Source organism: Agelaius phoeniceus, chromosome 1 (assembly GCF_051311805.1).
Source record: "Agelaius phoeniceus isolate bAgePho1 chromosome 1, bAgePho1.hap1, whole genome shotgun sequence".
Classification (NCBI taxonomy): domain Eukaryota; kingdom Metazoa; phylum Chordata; class Aves; order Passeriformes; family Icteridae; genus Agelaius; species Agelaius phoeniceus.
The window spans coordinates 132220319-132236831 of record NC_135265.1 but is presented as its reverse complement, the minus strand read 5'-3'; the positions used below and the strand labels follow the sequence as shown (position 1 = coordinate 132236831).

Genomic DNA, 16513 nt, shown 5'->3' with positions numbered 1-16513 from the left:
TCCAACAATCACTTTTACAACTTTTAACTTTTTAAGTAGTCTCTGCATAACATATGTAGGTATATACATAATTTTAAAGAAATCACAAATTCAGTAAATTATATTAAAATATACACAATATCTACAAACATAAACAGGCATGTAATACAGGTACAGAATCCTTCTAAATTTATATGCTGTAAGTAGGGAATCCCCTAAACAGGGATCTGTGTTTTAGTTAGCTAGGGTGGTCACAAAGCCAGAACACAAAATACAAAAGTAATTCAAGAGTCCATGTTGCTTTGGAAGAAGGAAGTCATGCCTCACCAGTCTAGCAAGGCATTTTCAGAAGAGTTTGTAACCATTTCTGTAGCTGGATCTGGTCACTGAAGTATAGCTGAGTCTTCAAAAGCCCCTGGATCAAAGACTATAGAGGAAGAAGGTACTGTGAAGTGAGAGGTATTTTCCTCCTTTGTGGTAAATCCCTGATTTTAAAAAGGTAGAAATAAATTGTCAGTCTTCTTAAGGGAGAAAGTGTTTATTAGGCTGCCCAGTCACCTTTTTTTTGTCACTTTGGATGTTCACAAGACTCCATGTTAGCTGCAAAGGGAGTGAAGAGCAAGGATAGCAAGTTGGCAAAGTTTGCTTCAAATATTTGATATCACAACTAAAGCTGACTGTGAGAATGTGACAGTAATCTTATAGTAGAAAATATATAAAGAATACAACAAGAAGTGACATTTTTGTGTCAATAAATGCGGAGTGATGCAGTATAGGAACTATGGATACAGAGCAACAGGATGCATGTTATCTTCAAGAAGAATGATCTGGGCAATCACTGTGGATAATTGTGTGAAATTGTCAAGTCAATATCCAGGGAAGGTAAAAAACATTGTTTCATGCAGCTGAGGAAGGAAGGAAGAGAGAAAAAGCAGAGAGGAGATCATGCTGTAGTCACATCACAAGTCCATTCACGTGCTGGTGTTTGCAGGCAGTACTGGGCTTCTCATCTCAGGAACGGTGAAACACATTGGGTGAAACTCCCTTTCCCTTAGGAAAGGGAGAAGAATCACCAGAAGCCTGAAGAGATACTGAATAGTTTCTGCAAGAGGAGGATTATTCAGCTTGGGGAAAAGCAGCTGAGTTAGGTGCGATTAAACTGTATTAAGCCACCAAGGGTAGGAAGCTGAATGAAAAAATGGAGGGTGCTGCTCCTACAGCTCAACTGTACTGAGCCCACAGGAAATGCTCAGGCACAGGGAGCTGTGGGCAGAACTGTAAACAGGTTCAGAAATCAGTGATGAGTGGGCCTGTGGAGGATCTATCCATCCCAGAGAGTGAACCTGCAAGTGGGTCATGTTCAGGCAGCACAGGCTAGGGAGACTTACCCTTTTCTCTTTTTTATTAAAAAAAGAACCTTGACAATTTAAGACAGAGGTTGGATGAATGGAGGAAGAACTTCCAGTGCTTTTTACTGTTGAAGGTTTATCTGGGGTTTTGTGGAGTTTTTCCCAGTCAAGGGCTGTTTAGGATATTATTTTAGACTCTAGTCAGCCTGTGCTCTATGAAGTAGAACTGCTTCCTTCCCTGGCACCTCATTTCACAGCATTTCATGCAAGTTTAGGTTGGATCCCCTGCTGTCACTGGTCTTCTGATGCAATAAGTGAAAGGTTAATGCATTGCAAAAGTAACTGTGATAATCCTGAGCTGTAATTTAGTCCGTTTAGTGTATCCACAGGACTCATTCTGAAATGCATTAAGCAAAACAAGAAGTAATGCAAACTTCATATTGTCTCCCTTATGCTATAGTCTCATTTAATTAGTCACTGAAACAACCTCCTGAAAGCTTTCCCTCTGTCTTGTTGTTTGAATCATGAATTTTAAAGACTTTTGAGAGAGTGACTCAGGAGGTGAACCAGCAGGGCTTCTGATGTCATATATAAGCTCTGTACTGGAAACTATTTCAGTGTCAGTAGCCATGAAACTCGAGCAACTTAGCCTGTAATTTCATCATTTGAGACTAAATGACAAGAAAACTAATGCTGTCAGTGCCCCACTAAACAGCATTAGCATTCTCCATTGCCTCTGCTTACTTGGAAAATGGATAATGAAATAAATGGCATTAAAGCCAGCTGTCAGCTACAGGTTATCCCACAAAGGAATTGGTTCATATGACCACCAAAATACATGCAAGAGATGCCCACAGTAATTGGGTTTTCATTACAGTAGTGGTTCTGCAGACTGAGGTTAGGCAGGGACAGCACACAAAACATCTGTCCAACACCTAAAACAAGTAGTTAAGCACTCTACAGGGCTTGCTGCAAAAGAGATGTTGAGGTACCTATGGAGCATTCCAGCCACAGCTACCATGGCAGCAGATTTACTCCTTACCCACTTGAGATTTGTGACCTGTTGGGCTTTAGAAAGGCACAAAACAAAAATAAAATAAGAAATTGTGTTCCTGTTTCTTTCTTTCATCAGATTTTCCTTTTGTAGGTCTTTGGCACATCTCCTTTGAAGGAAAAGCCATGTGTCTTCTTACTTCTGCCCTGAAGTTTTGACCTTTCAAAATGTGTGAGACAGAAATGCTCCAGCTATGAGAAGGGAGGCTATTGATTCTATTACTGTGTGTGAGGAATAGAATGCCCTTAACTTCTGTGTTTATGCTTTCCTGGTACATACCAGTTTTTAACTGCATAGGAGATTGTGATATGTCCCTTTGCCTCTTATCTCATTATTTTTGAGTACTTGATGTAAAAGAAAAAGACGTGTATTTCATCATGGATTTGCCTTATTTTTAAGGCATTATAGACATTTAGTACATTCCTGAATAGTGTCATTGGCATGAAAAAGGTCTGAGATTAGAATAAACTTGAAAATTATTAAAAGCATTTTCCCTGTTTCTTAAAGAAAAAGCAGGAAACAAAATCAGTATTTAATAGATGGAATAAAAAGAATCTGTCTTTTATAGCCAGGGAAATCACTGCAGAAATAAAAATAAGGTTTCAGAACAGGCATCTGATATCTTGACATCTTACTAGAAGCAATCAATACCTTTGAGAACATGTAGGTTTGTCTTGACACAAAGGTGAAGCTCAAACAGGTACTTGGAAGATGCAAGCAAAGCCCATGTTATAACCCCTTTCTGTTTGTAAACTTTTGGAAACATTGATCAAATTATGCCTTGTTAAGGCATTTCCAACTTTGCTGTTAGGAGGTATGCAAAATGTTTTAAGATGTAAAATTACTCTGAAGTTACTGCATGCTTTGCATGCTTTCTCCCTTGAAGATATCTGTGTTTTATGGAACACAGTTTTATGAAAACTGCCATTGTAATCATTCTGATAATCATTATCTGCTTTTCCAGTCCTTTTTTTTTTTTTTTGCACAAATGACAGTAATTTGAATGCTCAAATATCTGGCAACAGAGTTTCATTCTAGTTTTGACTTGTGACAGCAGTGCTTATGAAGGCAATAGTGCCTTATAGAGTGTGACAAGAAGCAGTGGTCATCATTGACATGCCCATCATTCACTTTGTGGTTCACGCATCCTTTCACATCAATAGCAGCATCTCATCTTCTTAGGCTGGCAGTAAGACCTTTGTCAGTTTATTAATGTATGAAGAATTGGTGTTTGATATGAACACATTGCAAGGAAATAATATCCTTATCACTCAAGCTAATGAGTGCTTGCATTGGGCATTTCATGCTAAGATCAGAAGCTAGAAAGGGATGGAGTGTTTTTCAGAATTCCTCAATGTGTGTATATTTTCATCAAGTTCATTTAGTAATCATAGCTGATTACTAAGAATACATGGTCAGTATGAATTACCAAAGCAGCTGCTTTTACCTGCCTAATGCAGTGCATCAAAACAAGTATGACATAGCTGGTTATGCAGAGAATTGTAAAATGAGTTCAAGACAGGAGTGAGCTTGAATTGAAGAAAATTTTTAATGTTGTGTGAATTCTAAGAGATGTCTGAAAGACCCAAGGCACCATGGATTAGAGTGCCACAGGATGGCTGAGTTTGGCAGGCACCCCTTGAGCTCACCTAGTCCAACTCTCCTCCTTAAGCAGTGTCAGCTGCACCAGGTTGCTGAGGACCATGTTCTGTCAGGCTCTGAATATCTCAAAGGATGGAAGCTCTACAGCCTCTCTGGGCAACTTGTGCTAGTGTTTGACCCTGGGGGATCACCAGTGACACTAGATAGCTGCTGATGCAGTAACATGCATTAAATTAGGTAACTAAACTGTGCTAAAGAGGGTTTTCTGTCACCTTGTAACGGTGCTATGAATTATCTTTGTATTATTTTATTGAAGCTGTAATTTTTTTTTTCTTCAGTTTTTAATTTCCAGTATTTTTGATGCACTCTAGTAATACATATGGCATTTTTGACAGCAGTTTTCAACATTCCCTCTTTTCATGCCACAGCACCGATTATATCCAGCTAGAAGCACTTTCTCACTGATCTCATTTTTGGTCAGCAGTGTTCCTCGTGTGACTTGCATCACTGTAAAAGTGAACAGACTGGAAAAGGACAATTAAAGAGGGTTCTTTGGCAGACATCACCTTTTTTTCTTTATGGCTGCTCTGCAAATGCAGGAAAAAGAGCAAAGTGCATGAAATGTGACAGCTTAGCACCTAGCCCATCTCTTGGTTTTCTGTTCAAGTATTGGTTCCACCTGGAAATCAGAATTACATATGTGGTACACACCTTCATAACACCACCCAACTGAGGGGTTTTAAGTACTTAAGTAAAACTTATGGGCTCTTTCAAGGCTGTTTGCCATTCCCTTTCTAGGTGGCTAGCATGGATATAGGTGAATAATTTATAGGTCTGTGAGCCATGGCTCTTCATCTCTGCTACTTTACTCCTAACTTGGTAAAAATAAGCCCCCATTTGTTATTGACTGTTGTTCCTGAGACAAATATTACATAACAACAACAACAAAACAACAACAACAACAAAATTTGTGCTCACAGCATTGCTTCCTCTGTTAGATTTTTAGAAAAGAGGCTAAAGGTCCCTATGGACTTTATTGAGGTAACCCAACATGACTGCAGTCTGCAGGACCCTGCAGAATTTCCCTCTTCATGGTCATCTGCAAGGGCTGGTCTCATGGATGCATTTACTGGTGAAAGGGCACTTGTCAGTGTCTCACTGAGCCTGGTGACCTCTGGCAGCAGAAATGTCTGCAGGCAGCTGCCATCAGCATGGAGGAGTCTCAAGTTTGAAGCAGGAGACTTGCTTGCAATGAAAATTGCTTTCAGTCATATCTGTGTCCCAGAGTGCTTCATGTCCAGAGGTTTGTGTGAAGCCCTCGGGTGTAAACTCTTCTTGTACTCAAAGCCATGAACATGGATTTTCACTTTAGTTTCCAATTACAGAGGATAAAACGATTTTCTTAGGGTTTTTCCTTAGTCTCTCAAGATGTTAGCGGGTCACTGGTTTCAATGCTAACCCACAACATGACAGAGACTGCATGGCCAATTTGAGAACCTTTTGATTTTCTTGCACAGTAATTGCTTGATGTCAAAGTCAGTAATTTTCTGATTTATAGAATCAATTCAGAGAAAAAAAATCTTTTCCAGTGTTTCAGAGAGTTAAACATGACAAAGCAAAGGGTGTTTGTTTTTGTTCCACTCACAGGAATAAAGTGCTATTCTGTAAATCCATAGTTACTCTGATTAGTGAAATTTCTATGACAAAATCTGGGCAATTTTTGCCTTGAGTCTTACAGAAGTGTTCAAAAACAGTAATGGGGTTGCCTCAACAGCTTAACTTGTAATGTGTCTGAAGTCCATTGGTGCAGAAGTCCATTGGTTAAAGAATTTACCATTGTTCAATCCTTTTATGATTGCATATATTTAAAAGGATTTAGAAGAAAATTTTAAAAGTGACTGTGACTTGACATAAATTTAATGCTAAAATTATTAGAACATAATTCAGCACCTGTAACCTACCCAGTGACTTGTGTTGGATAGCAATACTTCAAGTCAGGAACAAAGAGGTCATTTAAAATGAAGAAGAGCTTCTTAAAATAAAATCAATCACAATACTGTATAACCTTATGCTGTAGCATTTGGTCTTTCTGCTTATCATACTTCTTGTGAAGGGATCTTCACCTTAGGTGGAATTAAAATGCATTAACTTTCCTTCTCTCTAAAACAGCAGTGAACTGAGCCATCCAAGTCAGTCCCCATTACAGCAAGAGAAGCCTGCCTGTTACCCACAGGGAGAGCTGGGCTCTTTGAATGATTGTTTGAGTGATCAAAAAATATGTATTACAGGAATGTACAGTTCTGCTGTGGGAAATTTTGCTTTCATTCTCTTCAAAGGCTTCAGGCATCTCAGGAAAGCCAAGAGAAATCGTAACAGTACATCTTGCAAGCACACATGAGTTTATCAAAGAGTTCCTCATCTGATCCTGATTTCCACTGCATGTAAATAAATATATCAATAATTTATGTACTTCATCTTTATAGTCAAACAGTCCTGGGTTTTTTTCCTTCTTACTTGGTATGGAAGGAGTATCCTCAGTCTGTGTTTCTGCCTGGAGCCCATAGCTCTTACTTGAGAACTCACACAGTTCTCTGGGTTTGTAGACCAAGAAAGGAGTGGGTCTTGTGCTGAGTCCTTCCCTGGGAGCTGTGCACCTCCTAGCCCTGGTCAGGGAGCAGGACAAAGGAATCAGTGCAAAGGAATTGCAAGCAGTGACTGAGTGTGGTGGGGGAAAATATCAAATTTACTTAAAATTTGATGTGGAATTCTATTAATGGTGGAATGGTTGTTGACATTACAACAAAGCTGAAGGAGGCTGATAAAATTGGAGGAGAGGCAGAGGTAATGAACTGGGAAAGAAGGAAATTCAAGGGAATAGGGGGTTAGAGAGGGTCAGTGGGTACTGGAGCAGAGAATAGCCAGGGTAATAATCCTCTGCCAGCATCTCTGCTGCAGCTCCTAGTCAGGTGACAGCTTCTCCAGCTCATCTTGGCTTTGGTCTGCCTTGAGTGATGCCTTGCAAGCACTATTTGTGCTCCCTGAACCCACCTGGCTTGGAGAAAAGTAGTCCTTTCTCTGCCCAGGTGCTCCCAGAGGGAATCAGTTGTTCCTGATTGGGAAGAATTGTGATTTCACTCAACTTCCTTCTGCCCCAGCTGATGAGGACTCCTGACTGTGAGAGGAACATAGTCTTGGGCTACCTGGGGTACCCCAGATTATCTGGAAACTTGTTCTAAAACAGCACATCCTTGTGATGTATTGGGGCTCAAAAGCAGAAGCTAATTCCAAAGTGTTCCCCAACACAAGTAACAGCAAGGAAAGGATTTATAAATCAGTTGTAACTCATCAGTGGAGAAGAGGGGAAGTGCTGCTGTGGAGTTACTGTAGGGATTTTCCTGCTTGAACTCTGTTAGTTTCAGAAGAAAATGGATGCATAGTGTTGCTGAGGAAACGAGACTCCCAGGGGAAGCTTGGCTTTTCCCCAGTGTGAATTTTTGCTGCCTCATGCTCACAACAAGTCAATTAACCTAAAACCTACAAACTGCACATGGCACAGCTCTGTACAGTTATTTTATTTCAAATGTATTATGAGTTTTATACAGTTGCATGTGGCTTTAATCATTAACAGCCAAGGAACAGATTCAAGTTTATATTCCTCTTTAAATATTTGTATTCCTATAATGGAACTTTGCCCATTTTTCTCTGTAGGTGCCAGCTTGCACAATGACATCAATAAATACTTCTGGTTTCATCATTCTCAAGGGGACACGATGACAGTTCAGGATCCAAACCAGATGAATCTCTGTGCTGCTGTTTGGACTGTTGTCTCCTATGTAATTGCTGATATGGAGGATATGTTGCCAAGGTAATAAAACAGCAAGAAAGAAGATTTTTGTTCTTCAGTAAAGATTGTAAGTCCACTAATGCATGTGGACTGCAGCTGTAGTAAATTTTGCTACCCTTGGTTTTCTGCTTTATTATTATATCTGTTTTCCTCAAAACACTTTTTTTTTTTTTGCATTCCTGCTTTTTGCTGTTTTGATCTCTTCCACTTGTGATTTTCACTTAAATGTATTTCTTTAAGTACTTCTTATATTTCAGATGAAGATATGATACCTCTTTGACTATGATATAACCATTTGTATGCACAGTGATCTTGTGCAGCAGGAAAATTATACCAAATAAATTTTTTGCATCAGACTAGTGTATTGATTTTGAGTACATGTTTATTGCTTTTGTTTCTGTCTTTCATTCTATGCATTGGAATTATGTACTATTAACCAAACAGCTCTTTCTTTTCACTGTTTTAAGGTAATACTGTAGTTTCTAGAAGTTTTCTGGTTATAGGACAAATCAATCTTGTCTTTTTGGTAATATATGGTAGAATGGTCAAATTATAATCAAAATGCTTAAATAGTATAATAGCTTCACTCAGGTCCATTTTTAGGTCTTATGAGAGGTTCACCAAAGACTTAGATAAACCAGGACACAGAGATAGAAAGCCAACAGAGGATTCCCAGCTCTCCTGTGGTTTTTTGGGCACCTCCTCATGGAAAGTCATGTGTGTCTTTTTCTTTCTCACGGAAGACTCACCATTGTGACAGGCAGAGAATTTTGTGTGGCAGTTTTTCTATGAAATGCCATGTTTCAAAAACAACACACTGCTGTGATTTGTGACCTTCAGTACTTGCCAGCTGATATCCAAACAAAATGTAAGAGCAGATTTTGATTCAGAATCCTGAAGCCATTCCTAGCTGCCCCTTGCTTGCAGGGATGGTCTCCCATGCTGAAGCTGGGCTAGAGGATGCTGGTACCAATTTACTTTGATGGGGGAATTAACCTGGGAATTTGATTCTTATATACTTTGTTGGTTTGGGGGTTGGGGTTTTTTCTTGCTTAGTGAGATTATGAATATTCAGATGAGTTTCAGGCATATCTGTAGAGAAGGTATAACTGGTCTGGGGGAATATTTTAAGGCAGATGATTTCTACTCATTTCCTTGTGACGTGATCCTCGTTTGTGATTTTAAATTTTACAACAAGCAAACTTAGTGTGTGGATAACTGCTGCAATGTAGTCAGCACCAAACAACTACTGTTACAAACATGGAGCATTATACCAAATAGCAGGCAGTCCTAGTGCTGTTAATCAGTTTGGTGTTGAGCAATAGCTGAATCGTGAGCAATTCATTTTTACAGAATTCATAATCATGGTATCTGTTTACTGTGATAATAGCTGTTTTCCATCAAATTTATTAACTATTCAATATTCCTTCCAAATCATTTCAAGAGCATAAAAGCTGCCTGGAGATATGCCTCTCTATCTTTCTAAAGAAATAGTATTGAAATAGAGTTAGCAAAGATTTCCCCTGCTTTCAAGGCGTGATGCCCGTGTTTCTTTTTGCTTGACAAGAGCATACTTGGAGGTGCTCACCACTGACAGATCCTCAGCTGTCTCCAAATCCAGCTTTTCGTCCTTCACACAATGTGACTGACTGTTTCCTGAATAGTTGTTCCATATTGTTTTCCCTCAGGGTATGAGGCTTTGTACATCAGGAATTCAGAAGGATGTTCTGTGAAGTTGCCTATATTGTTGCAAATCTTAACCTGTGCTCTCTTGGAAATGGTGTTTATTTGTGTTTTTCTCCATTGCCTCAAGTCAAACGGAAAATCTCCAGAGTCAAGAACACTCCTCTGCAGAGGAGAATAACACTACAAGTGTGCACATGGCACCACAGCACATGTCAAGATGTGCTTGTCAGCTCCTAAGTAAAAAAATTAACCATTCCCAGGCCAAAAGCAGCACAACTATGTACGATAGACTGTAAAAATTAAGACCATGATGCCCTTGAAAAAAATGTAACCTTCAGATACACAGGTCTAGAGAGAAGCATTGGTTTTGGAAAAAAAATGGTCAAAAATCAAAACTGCCTTTCTTTTATTATAGAAATAATAAAAAGAAAATATTTGATTTCTGAGATTGAAAAACAAAGATTTTTTTTAACTTGTAAAACCAGATTTCATTAAAATAAGACATTGTCTCTGATTTTCCCTTTGTTTTCCCTGATGTTTTTTAGTTCTCAGACCTATTTGTCCGTAGTATTCTCCTGGTAATCTGCCTGTTCAGATGCACCTCCCTCCAAACTTTCCATAAACAAGGAGATGCTAATAAATTTCTTTTCTTTCCAGTGGGATTTTGTACCATCTGTGCAATAGCTTATCTTTACCACTGCTCAGTGTAGCAATTATGTTATTCCAATTAGTGGCCATTAAACATGGATCACTTGGTTGATTTTCAATTCAAGAGCATTTCTGAGGTGATCCAGGTAAGCCAATATAACTTTTCCCTCCACTCACATACCATTAATCTTTGAGAATCTTTCTCAACCTTTAATTGAGAAAGTAGTAGCTTAGGACATTATTTATAGTATTATTATTGTGAGGGTCACCTGCCATAAATCTGTGCTTATCATAAGTAATTTCATAATGTTCTAGGTCGAGGGAACCATGGGTCCCCTTGGGACATTTATTGGGACATTTCCCTCCAATAAACATTTGGGGTTTTGCCTGCAAAGATCTGTGAGGTGAGAGCTGAAAAAACAGCACTAGTATTTAAAAATATGTCAAAAATTTAAATTTCAAATAATAATTTTCCTCAAGGTATTAAAAATCTCTTGCATCTGCTGAGAAGGGAGGCCCTTGGCTAGTCATCCTTTCAGCTACAACTTGAAGCTTTCAGACATAGTTACAGAGGGATGAGGCCAATACATAATTCATTTACCTGACTAGACTATAGTACAAATGCTGATGAAAAATCTGTTTTCAATACTGCATAATGTAATGTAACTAATTTTGCCAGTAATAAAAGAAGAATTGTAGGGTAGGTTTGCTTTTGTCCTTCATTGTGCCAAGACAACAGTGACATTTCACTGTCTCTTTGAATGATTCTGTTCTTTGTGATCTCACAAGACTTTTAGCTCCCTTAAAATAATTTAAAACAAAGAGAGAGTTGAAGCAGGGCTGATTCTGCTGCTCCATTACAAACATCCTTGGCTGTGTATTTAGTTAGTATGCTTCCCCCATAGCGATTTGAGACACTTCCATTTACCATAAGTAAATATCAAACTGATCTTGATATCTATATCTGTCTCATGAAATATACATACCATCTAAATGTGCCCAGATGATTAATTTACTGCTGTGTAATGATTAGCATAAAAATCTCATCACTGTAGAGGATAGAAATGTTGCCACTAATTGCTGGTTGGAGTGAACAATGTTTTCTGCATAGAAGTTAATGATGCATTGCAGCTCTTGAATGGAAAAACTCAAGACTTTTTGAGAGAGAAAAGTTTTTCTCTTTTTTTCTGCTAAATGTTAGGAGACACTGATCATATATAACAAAAAGAAATAGATATAATGTGATAGATATGTATAATAGAAAGGAAATTACACCTTTTGTAGTCTTCTGTCTACTGCAAACACATGGAAGCACTGTCCACACACCCACACTATGGACTTTTTCATGGTCACTATTTCTGGAAACTCCAGCTGTTTTGCACAAAGGCATGGCCAGCTATGGGGCTGTGATTTGTAGTTACAAGTGTTTAATAAGTCCATTGTGCTAGCACCTGGTTGAGGTTTCAGATGCCTCTCTTCTTGATAATCGTGTTTGCACCTGGAGGAGGGGCCTTGATGATGGCTTCACATCCAACTCTGTGTCCAGCTTGCAGTTTGATTTCACTGCAGGACAGGTCAGCCTCCTGTAGTTTATGTTAAGTTTATGTCTTCTGGAGGGTTTTTTATCTTTCCCTTTATTTCTCAGCACTTGTACTGTTCCATAGATAATAGGAATGACTAACTGACTGAAAAAATATGTGTATTTTGTGTATTAGGGCTCAGGAACTGTGAGATGCAATTGAGATGACACAATTGCACATAAGCATATAAGCACATGGTAGAGAGCTCCATCAGGGCCAACATTTGCCAGTATTACTGACCTCTGTTGCTGGCAGACAAAGCTTTGTAACTAATGCAGTGAATTTTTTATCACTAGTCATGGTTGTCTCCATAACTGTGTGAAATCAGGCTTATGAAAACTAAAGAGGGAAGGTCTGGAAGAGGGACCACAAAAGCCACAAAAAGAGCAAGATTATATTGACTCAGGAACTGTGGCTTCAAGTACCAATGTTTTACTCTGCTTTGCTGTGTGAGTTGGGGAACACTGCCTAAACCTCCCTCTGTTCCACTGCTAAATGCTGGTACTGGTGTTTGCTGCTGGTGTTTGGTGTAGCCTCATTTAACAACATTGTTTAAAGACATGATGCAAGTGAAATCTAAGTTCACAGCAGAGGTGAGGTTCAGTTGGAGGAGAGGAATAAGAAGTAAACACCTTCCAGCTCCATGAGAATTCACCTGTAGAATGTGTCTTTTAGTAATTAGTTTGCATTCACAATACTTGCATTATTTACATTATTTGCATTTACTATTTGACATGAAAAACAAAAAGAAATTCTCCTCCTTCAGATACTGCTGTTTTGAAATACACTTTCTTTGGTCATCAGGCATATCAGTTTTAAATTAATGGTACTTTGCATCCAGCAATGATGTGGCACAATTATGTGTGCAAAATGGTCACACAAAATGCCATCTATATATATATCATTTCACTACATTGAACTATCACACACATGATAAGTATTTCACAGAATCAGGGGCCAGACACTGGGGCAGTTTGGGAAAAGGGATTAGGTTAAATGACTCCCAACAGCCATGCAGCCAGTCAGTCCTAAAGCTAAGAATAGTTTCGTTTCTGCTTCAGCCAATCTGTGCTGCCCATAAATGAGTTGCTACTTTCTTTTTATATTACTGAGAAAACTTTGTAGCTGAAGTGTAAAATTTTGTGCAAAAATGACACTTTCGACTGATTATGGGCAATGTATGTGGACTGAACTCTAGGGAAAGTCTTCAAAACTGATTTCACTGAGGTTCTTTGTGACTGAAGATATAATCTCTGGAATATGTCAGCTTCAGCTTTGTGAGTGTGATTGTGCAATATTTTGCTTATTCTAAATTGTCTATATATTTTGCTTCTTCCAGAGATATTATGTCAGTAATACAGCTGCAGAGAATTCATATAATTATTGGTACTTAAAAGCAAATTTCACAGTTCTTTTACACTTCACCATTTTTTAAATTTTGCTTTAAATTTCTGTCACTGGGGCAGAAAGGTTTCACAAATTTTAATACGAGACACATTGCAGAGACTACAAATCTCATTGCAGAGATTGTTCAAAATCTAAAAAATCGCATTTCAGAGACTAATCTCATTGCAGAGGTTGTTCAAAAGCAGGTAACAAAATATTCATAGCTTTTATTAAAGTGTCATGCTGATAATTCTATGGCTATTATTGAGCTTTAGCTCATCAGGAAGGTGAATTTAACAAGAGGAATTGCTAGAAAGGGAGTCGTGAGACATTTAACCACGTAAAGTTAAATGTTAATGCTTTACCCCTCAAAATTGTTCATTGTAGAAGTAGAGAAAGCTATAAATACCCACAAGAAAATGCTTGATTGTCTTCAGCAGCCATTCCCAATGCTTAGTCCTGTGTAGAAGCTATTTTAAGGCTTTTTATTGTAGCCTGAACTCTTAATATGAAATGCTGAGATGCAAACACACATTAGCTGTGAATTCCTATATTCCTTTTTCTCAATGTAAACAGGATGCAGCTCTACTGGGAATTCAGCTCAGCTTTGGTATTGCTGTCCCTCCAAGCAGGACTGCCACTGGCTATGTAGCAAGACTATTGGAAGGATAACTACAAGGAGTTGAAAAAATTACTTAAAATATTGGTCTTGTTAGATCTTTTTAAAACAATAAAAGTATGGGGGGGTTAATGCAAAAATGTCTTTAGTTTGTTAAACAGCTGAACTTAGGTTTCAGCATGTGCAGTTGTTGGAACTCTTTTCTTTCATAAACAGTATGTCTTTATAGGTATGAGAAGATAATAAATGAAGTCATTCTGTAGGCTCTGTATAAGTACCACAAGTATTAAACCACAGCCTAATAAGTTACAAAAAATGTAACTAAGATCAACATTTGTCAACAGGAGCTAACTTTTGAAGAGAGGATTAATTTCCAAGTTGTTAGAAGGAAACAGATGTGATGGAAGGAAGTATAAACTTTTACTTTCAATACAGTAAAATCTCATTTCAGGTGTTCCACATAGTGTGTTTGCTAGAACTCATAGGAGGAATTAGAGAGGATGTGCACAGCCTTCCCTGTTGAACAAAATTCCAGGAGTGCTTGCTGGCATCAGTAGAGGCTGCCCCTCCAGAGACCCTCTGGTTAGGGGCTTGTCCATCCCCTGTGTATTTAATAACACTGGGTGTGCAATATTCCCAGAACTATGTAAGTTTGAATTTATGGGGTGAGGACCAGAAGCATTTATTGGGAATGTTCTGCAAGCAGTGTGTGACACAGCTGTTCTTGACACAACATCTTCATGTGACAAGCAAAGAGTGAAGCAGCTGTTGGCAGCTCAGCCAGCCCTGAGCCCGTGTGGCTCTGTGGGATGTCTGAGCACTCCAGGCTTCACTTAGAGGAAGGAGAACTGAAGATTGCTGATGAGAGTCCAGGTGTTTGATTGACCTTTTTCTATACCAGGAATGTGGGATTGTCATAGAGAATCTTTCTGTTCATCCCCTGGATGCAGAGGACCTTTGCATCCATGCTCCCATAGAACTAGAATGAGCAGCTTTCATACTTGGGGACCATCTGGAGGTGAGTACATTTTTTTTCTCTCCAAAGTCTCAAAGTTCAGGAAAAGCTTGTGGTCTCAAGCTCTTTTTTGCCTCCCAAGCTGCAGTACTTGTATATCTTTTAGATTTGGATTTGAAATGGTTTGTAATACACAACATTGTCATCACACTGTGGAATCACTGAAGTCTCTAATACTTTTCATGTTCCATATCTCTGCCTTTCAGAGCTGTGTCTAAACAAGCAGGAACAGTAACGGCTGTCAGCAGAGTGCTTGACAATATCTTCAAAGCAGAAGTGCTGAGTAAACATTTGCTGTGTGTGCTCTATTAGGTGTCAACAAAAATTTAATTCCTCCCTCCCTCATCTGTGAAGTGATGGAAGGGGAGAATATTACTGCTCTGTGATTCTGCAACAGTTAGAGTGGCTGCTACAATGCTACTAAATCAGTTTGAGGCATAAGATTATATGAGACATCAGAATTAGGCAAACTTCAGGGAAATCACAGATGTAGCAACATTGTTTATTGCATAGTGTTTATTCACACAGTAGTGAGTGATCCTTTAAAACAGAAATGTAAGTGGCTTATGGTATTTGCAGAAACATTCTGGTGACAAACTAAACCTTTGTAAGACTGCTGTTACCTTATTGTAATAAACTTACAAAAGTAAAATTAATACCTGGGGTTTTGTAACTTACACTTTTAGATTCCTCTATGGAATAAAACCCATCAGTTTAGCTTAAAATAACTATAGAAAGAGTTCCCAGGTGTCCTTTGATTTACACTGGCTTAAAATACCAAGAAACAAAGATTGAAGCTCCAGATAAGCATTGGTCAACTCAGTAGGAATTTCTTCAAAAATATTTGCAAATGTGAGCATATAGTGTTGGGGTTTTCCGTAGAGTTTAACAGAGAAAGCAGTTATATTACACATTTTCTTTTTCACAAAGTTATCCTGATTTTGACAAAAATCCTATTGCTATTAATCCAAATATTCTAACAAGCTCTAACTTTACTACCATGTTGTAAAAGTTTACTTTCTGCCCACTTTTTTTCCCCCTTTGAATAAGCTCAGTTTAGTGGTTTTAACTTTAGACAATAAACCAGGAACTCCCAAGTTCTAATTCTGCTGTGGTAACCAGCTTGTTGGGTGGTCTTGGCACACCCTAAAGGTATGCCTTCTGTGTAGACTTAATTTTTTACACACTGAAAACCCCCAAAAACCATCTATTTCCTAGCCTGGATGCAGCCAGAAGTGTGGGCCACTGTTTTGTTCTAATGAGATGTCTTTTCAATTCACTCAAGCTGAAAACAGTTGAGATTTGGGCATTTTCTAATTTATGCTCCTTAGGTGAATTAACCTTTCTGATGAATAACACTACAGCTTGGCTGAAATATGAATATAGTTGTGGTCCATCTTCACTGTGGCTGAATTTGGAGTAGAAAAGGCATCAAAATGTGGTGGATTTTTGACCTCAAGACCAATGAAACCTTGGAGTTTTGGGGTATTTTCTGTTTATTAAAAAACAAACTCTCTGTACATGAAATTACAGTTCTTTCCCTTCAAAGTTCTGCAAAGAGACTTCTAGAAAATAATATTAAGGGGAAAAACTAGAAAAAAATTACAATAACTGTCCTGTATGGTAATATCATGAGCCTGAAAACAGGGAATATATTCCAAACTTGTGGAAATGTTGAGTTTGCTGAGTTTTTTTCTCAAAGAGCAAGAGTTAATATAAGTGCAAAGTAATTTTAATAAAGCATCTAATTT

The 16513-nt window shown here is 38.4% G+C and overlaps 1 protein-coding gene across 1 annotated transcript in view; it reads left to right on the top strand.

The window, feature by feature from the left end:
• The window catches only part of CPQ (carboxypeptidase Q), a 145562-nt gene extending 137378 nt beyond the window's left edge, over positions 1-8184 (top strand). Inside the window, exon 8 of the mRNA XM_054644625.2 lies at positions 7693-8184. Within this exon, the coding sequence (XP_054500600.1) occupies positions 7693-7853 (161 nt within the window). The 3' untranslated portion in view covers positions 7854-8184. The remainder of the gene's footprint in view (positions 1-7692) is intronic.
• Positions 8185-16513: the final 8329 nt, after the last annotated feature.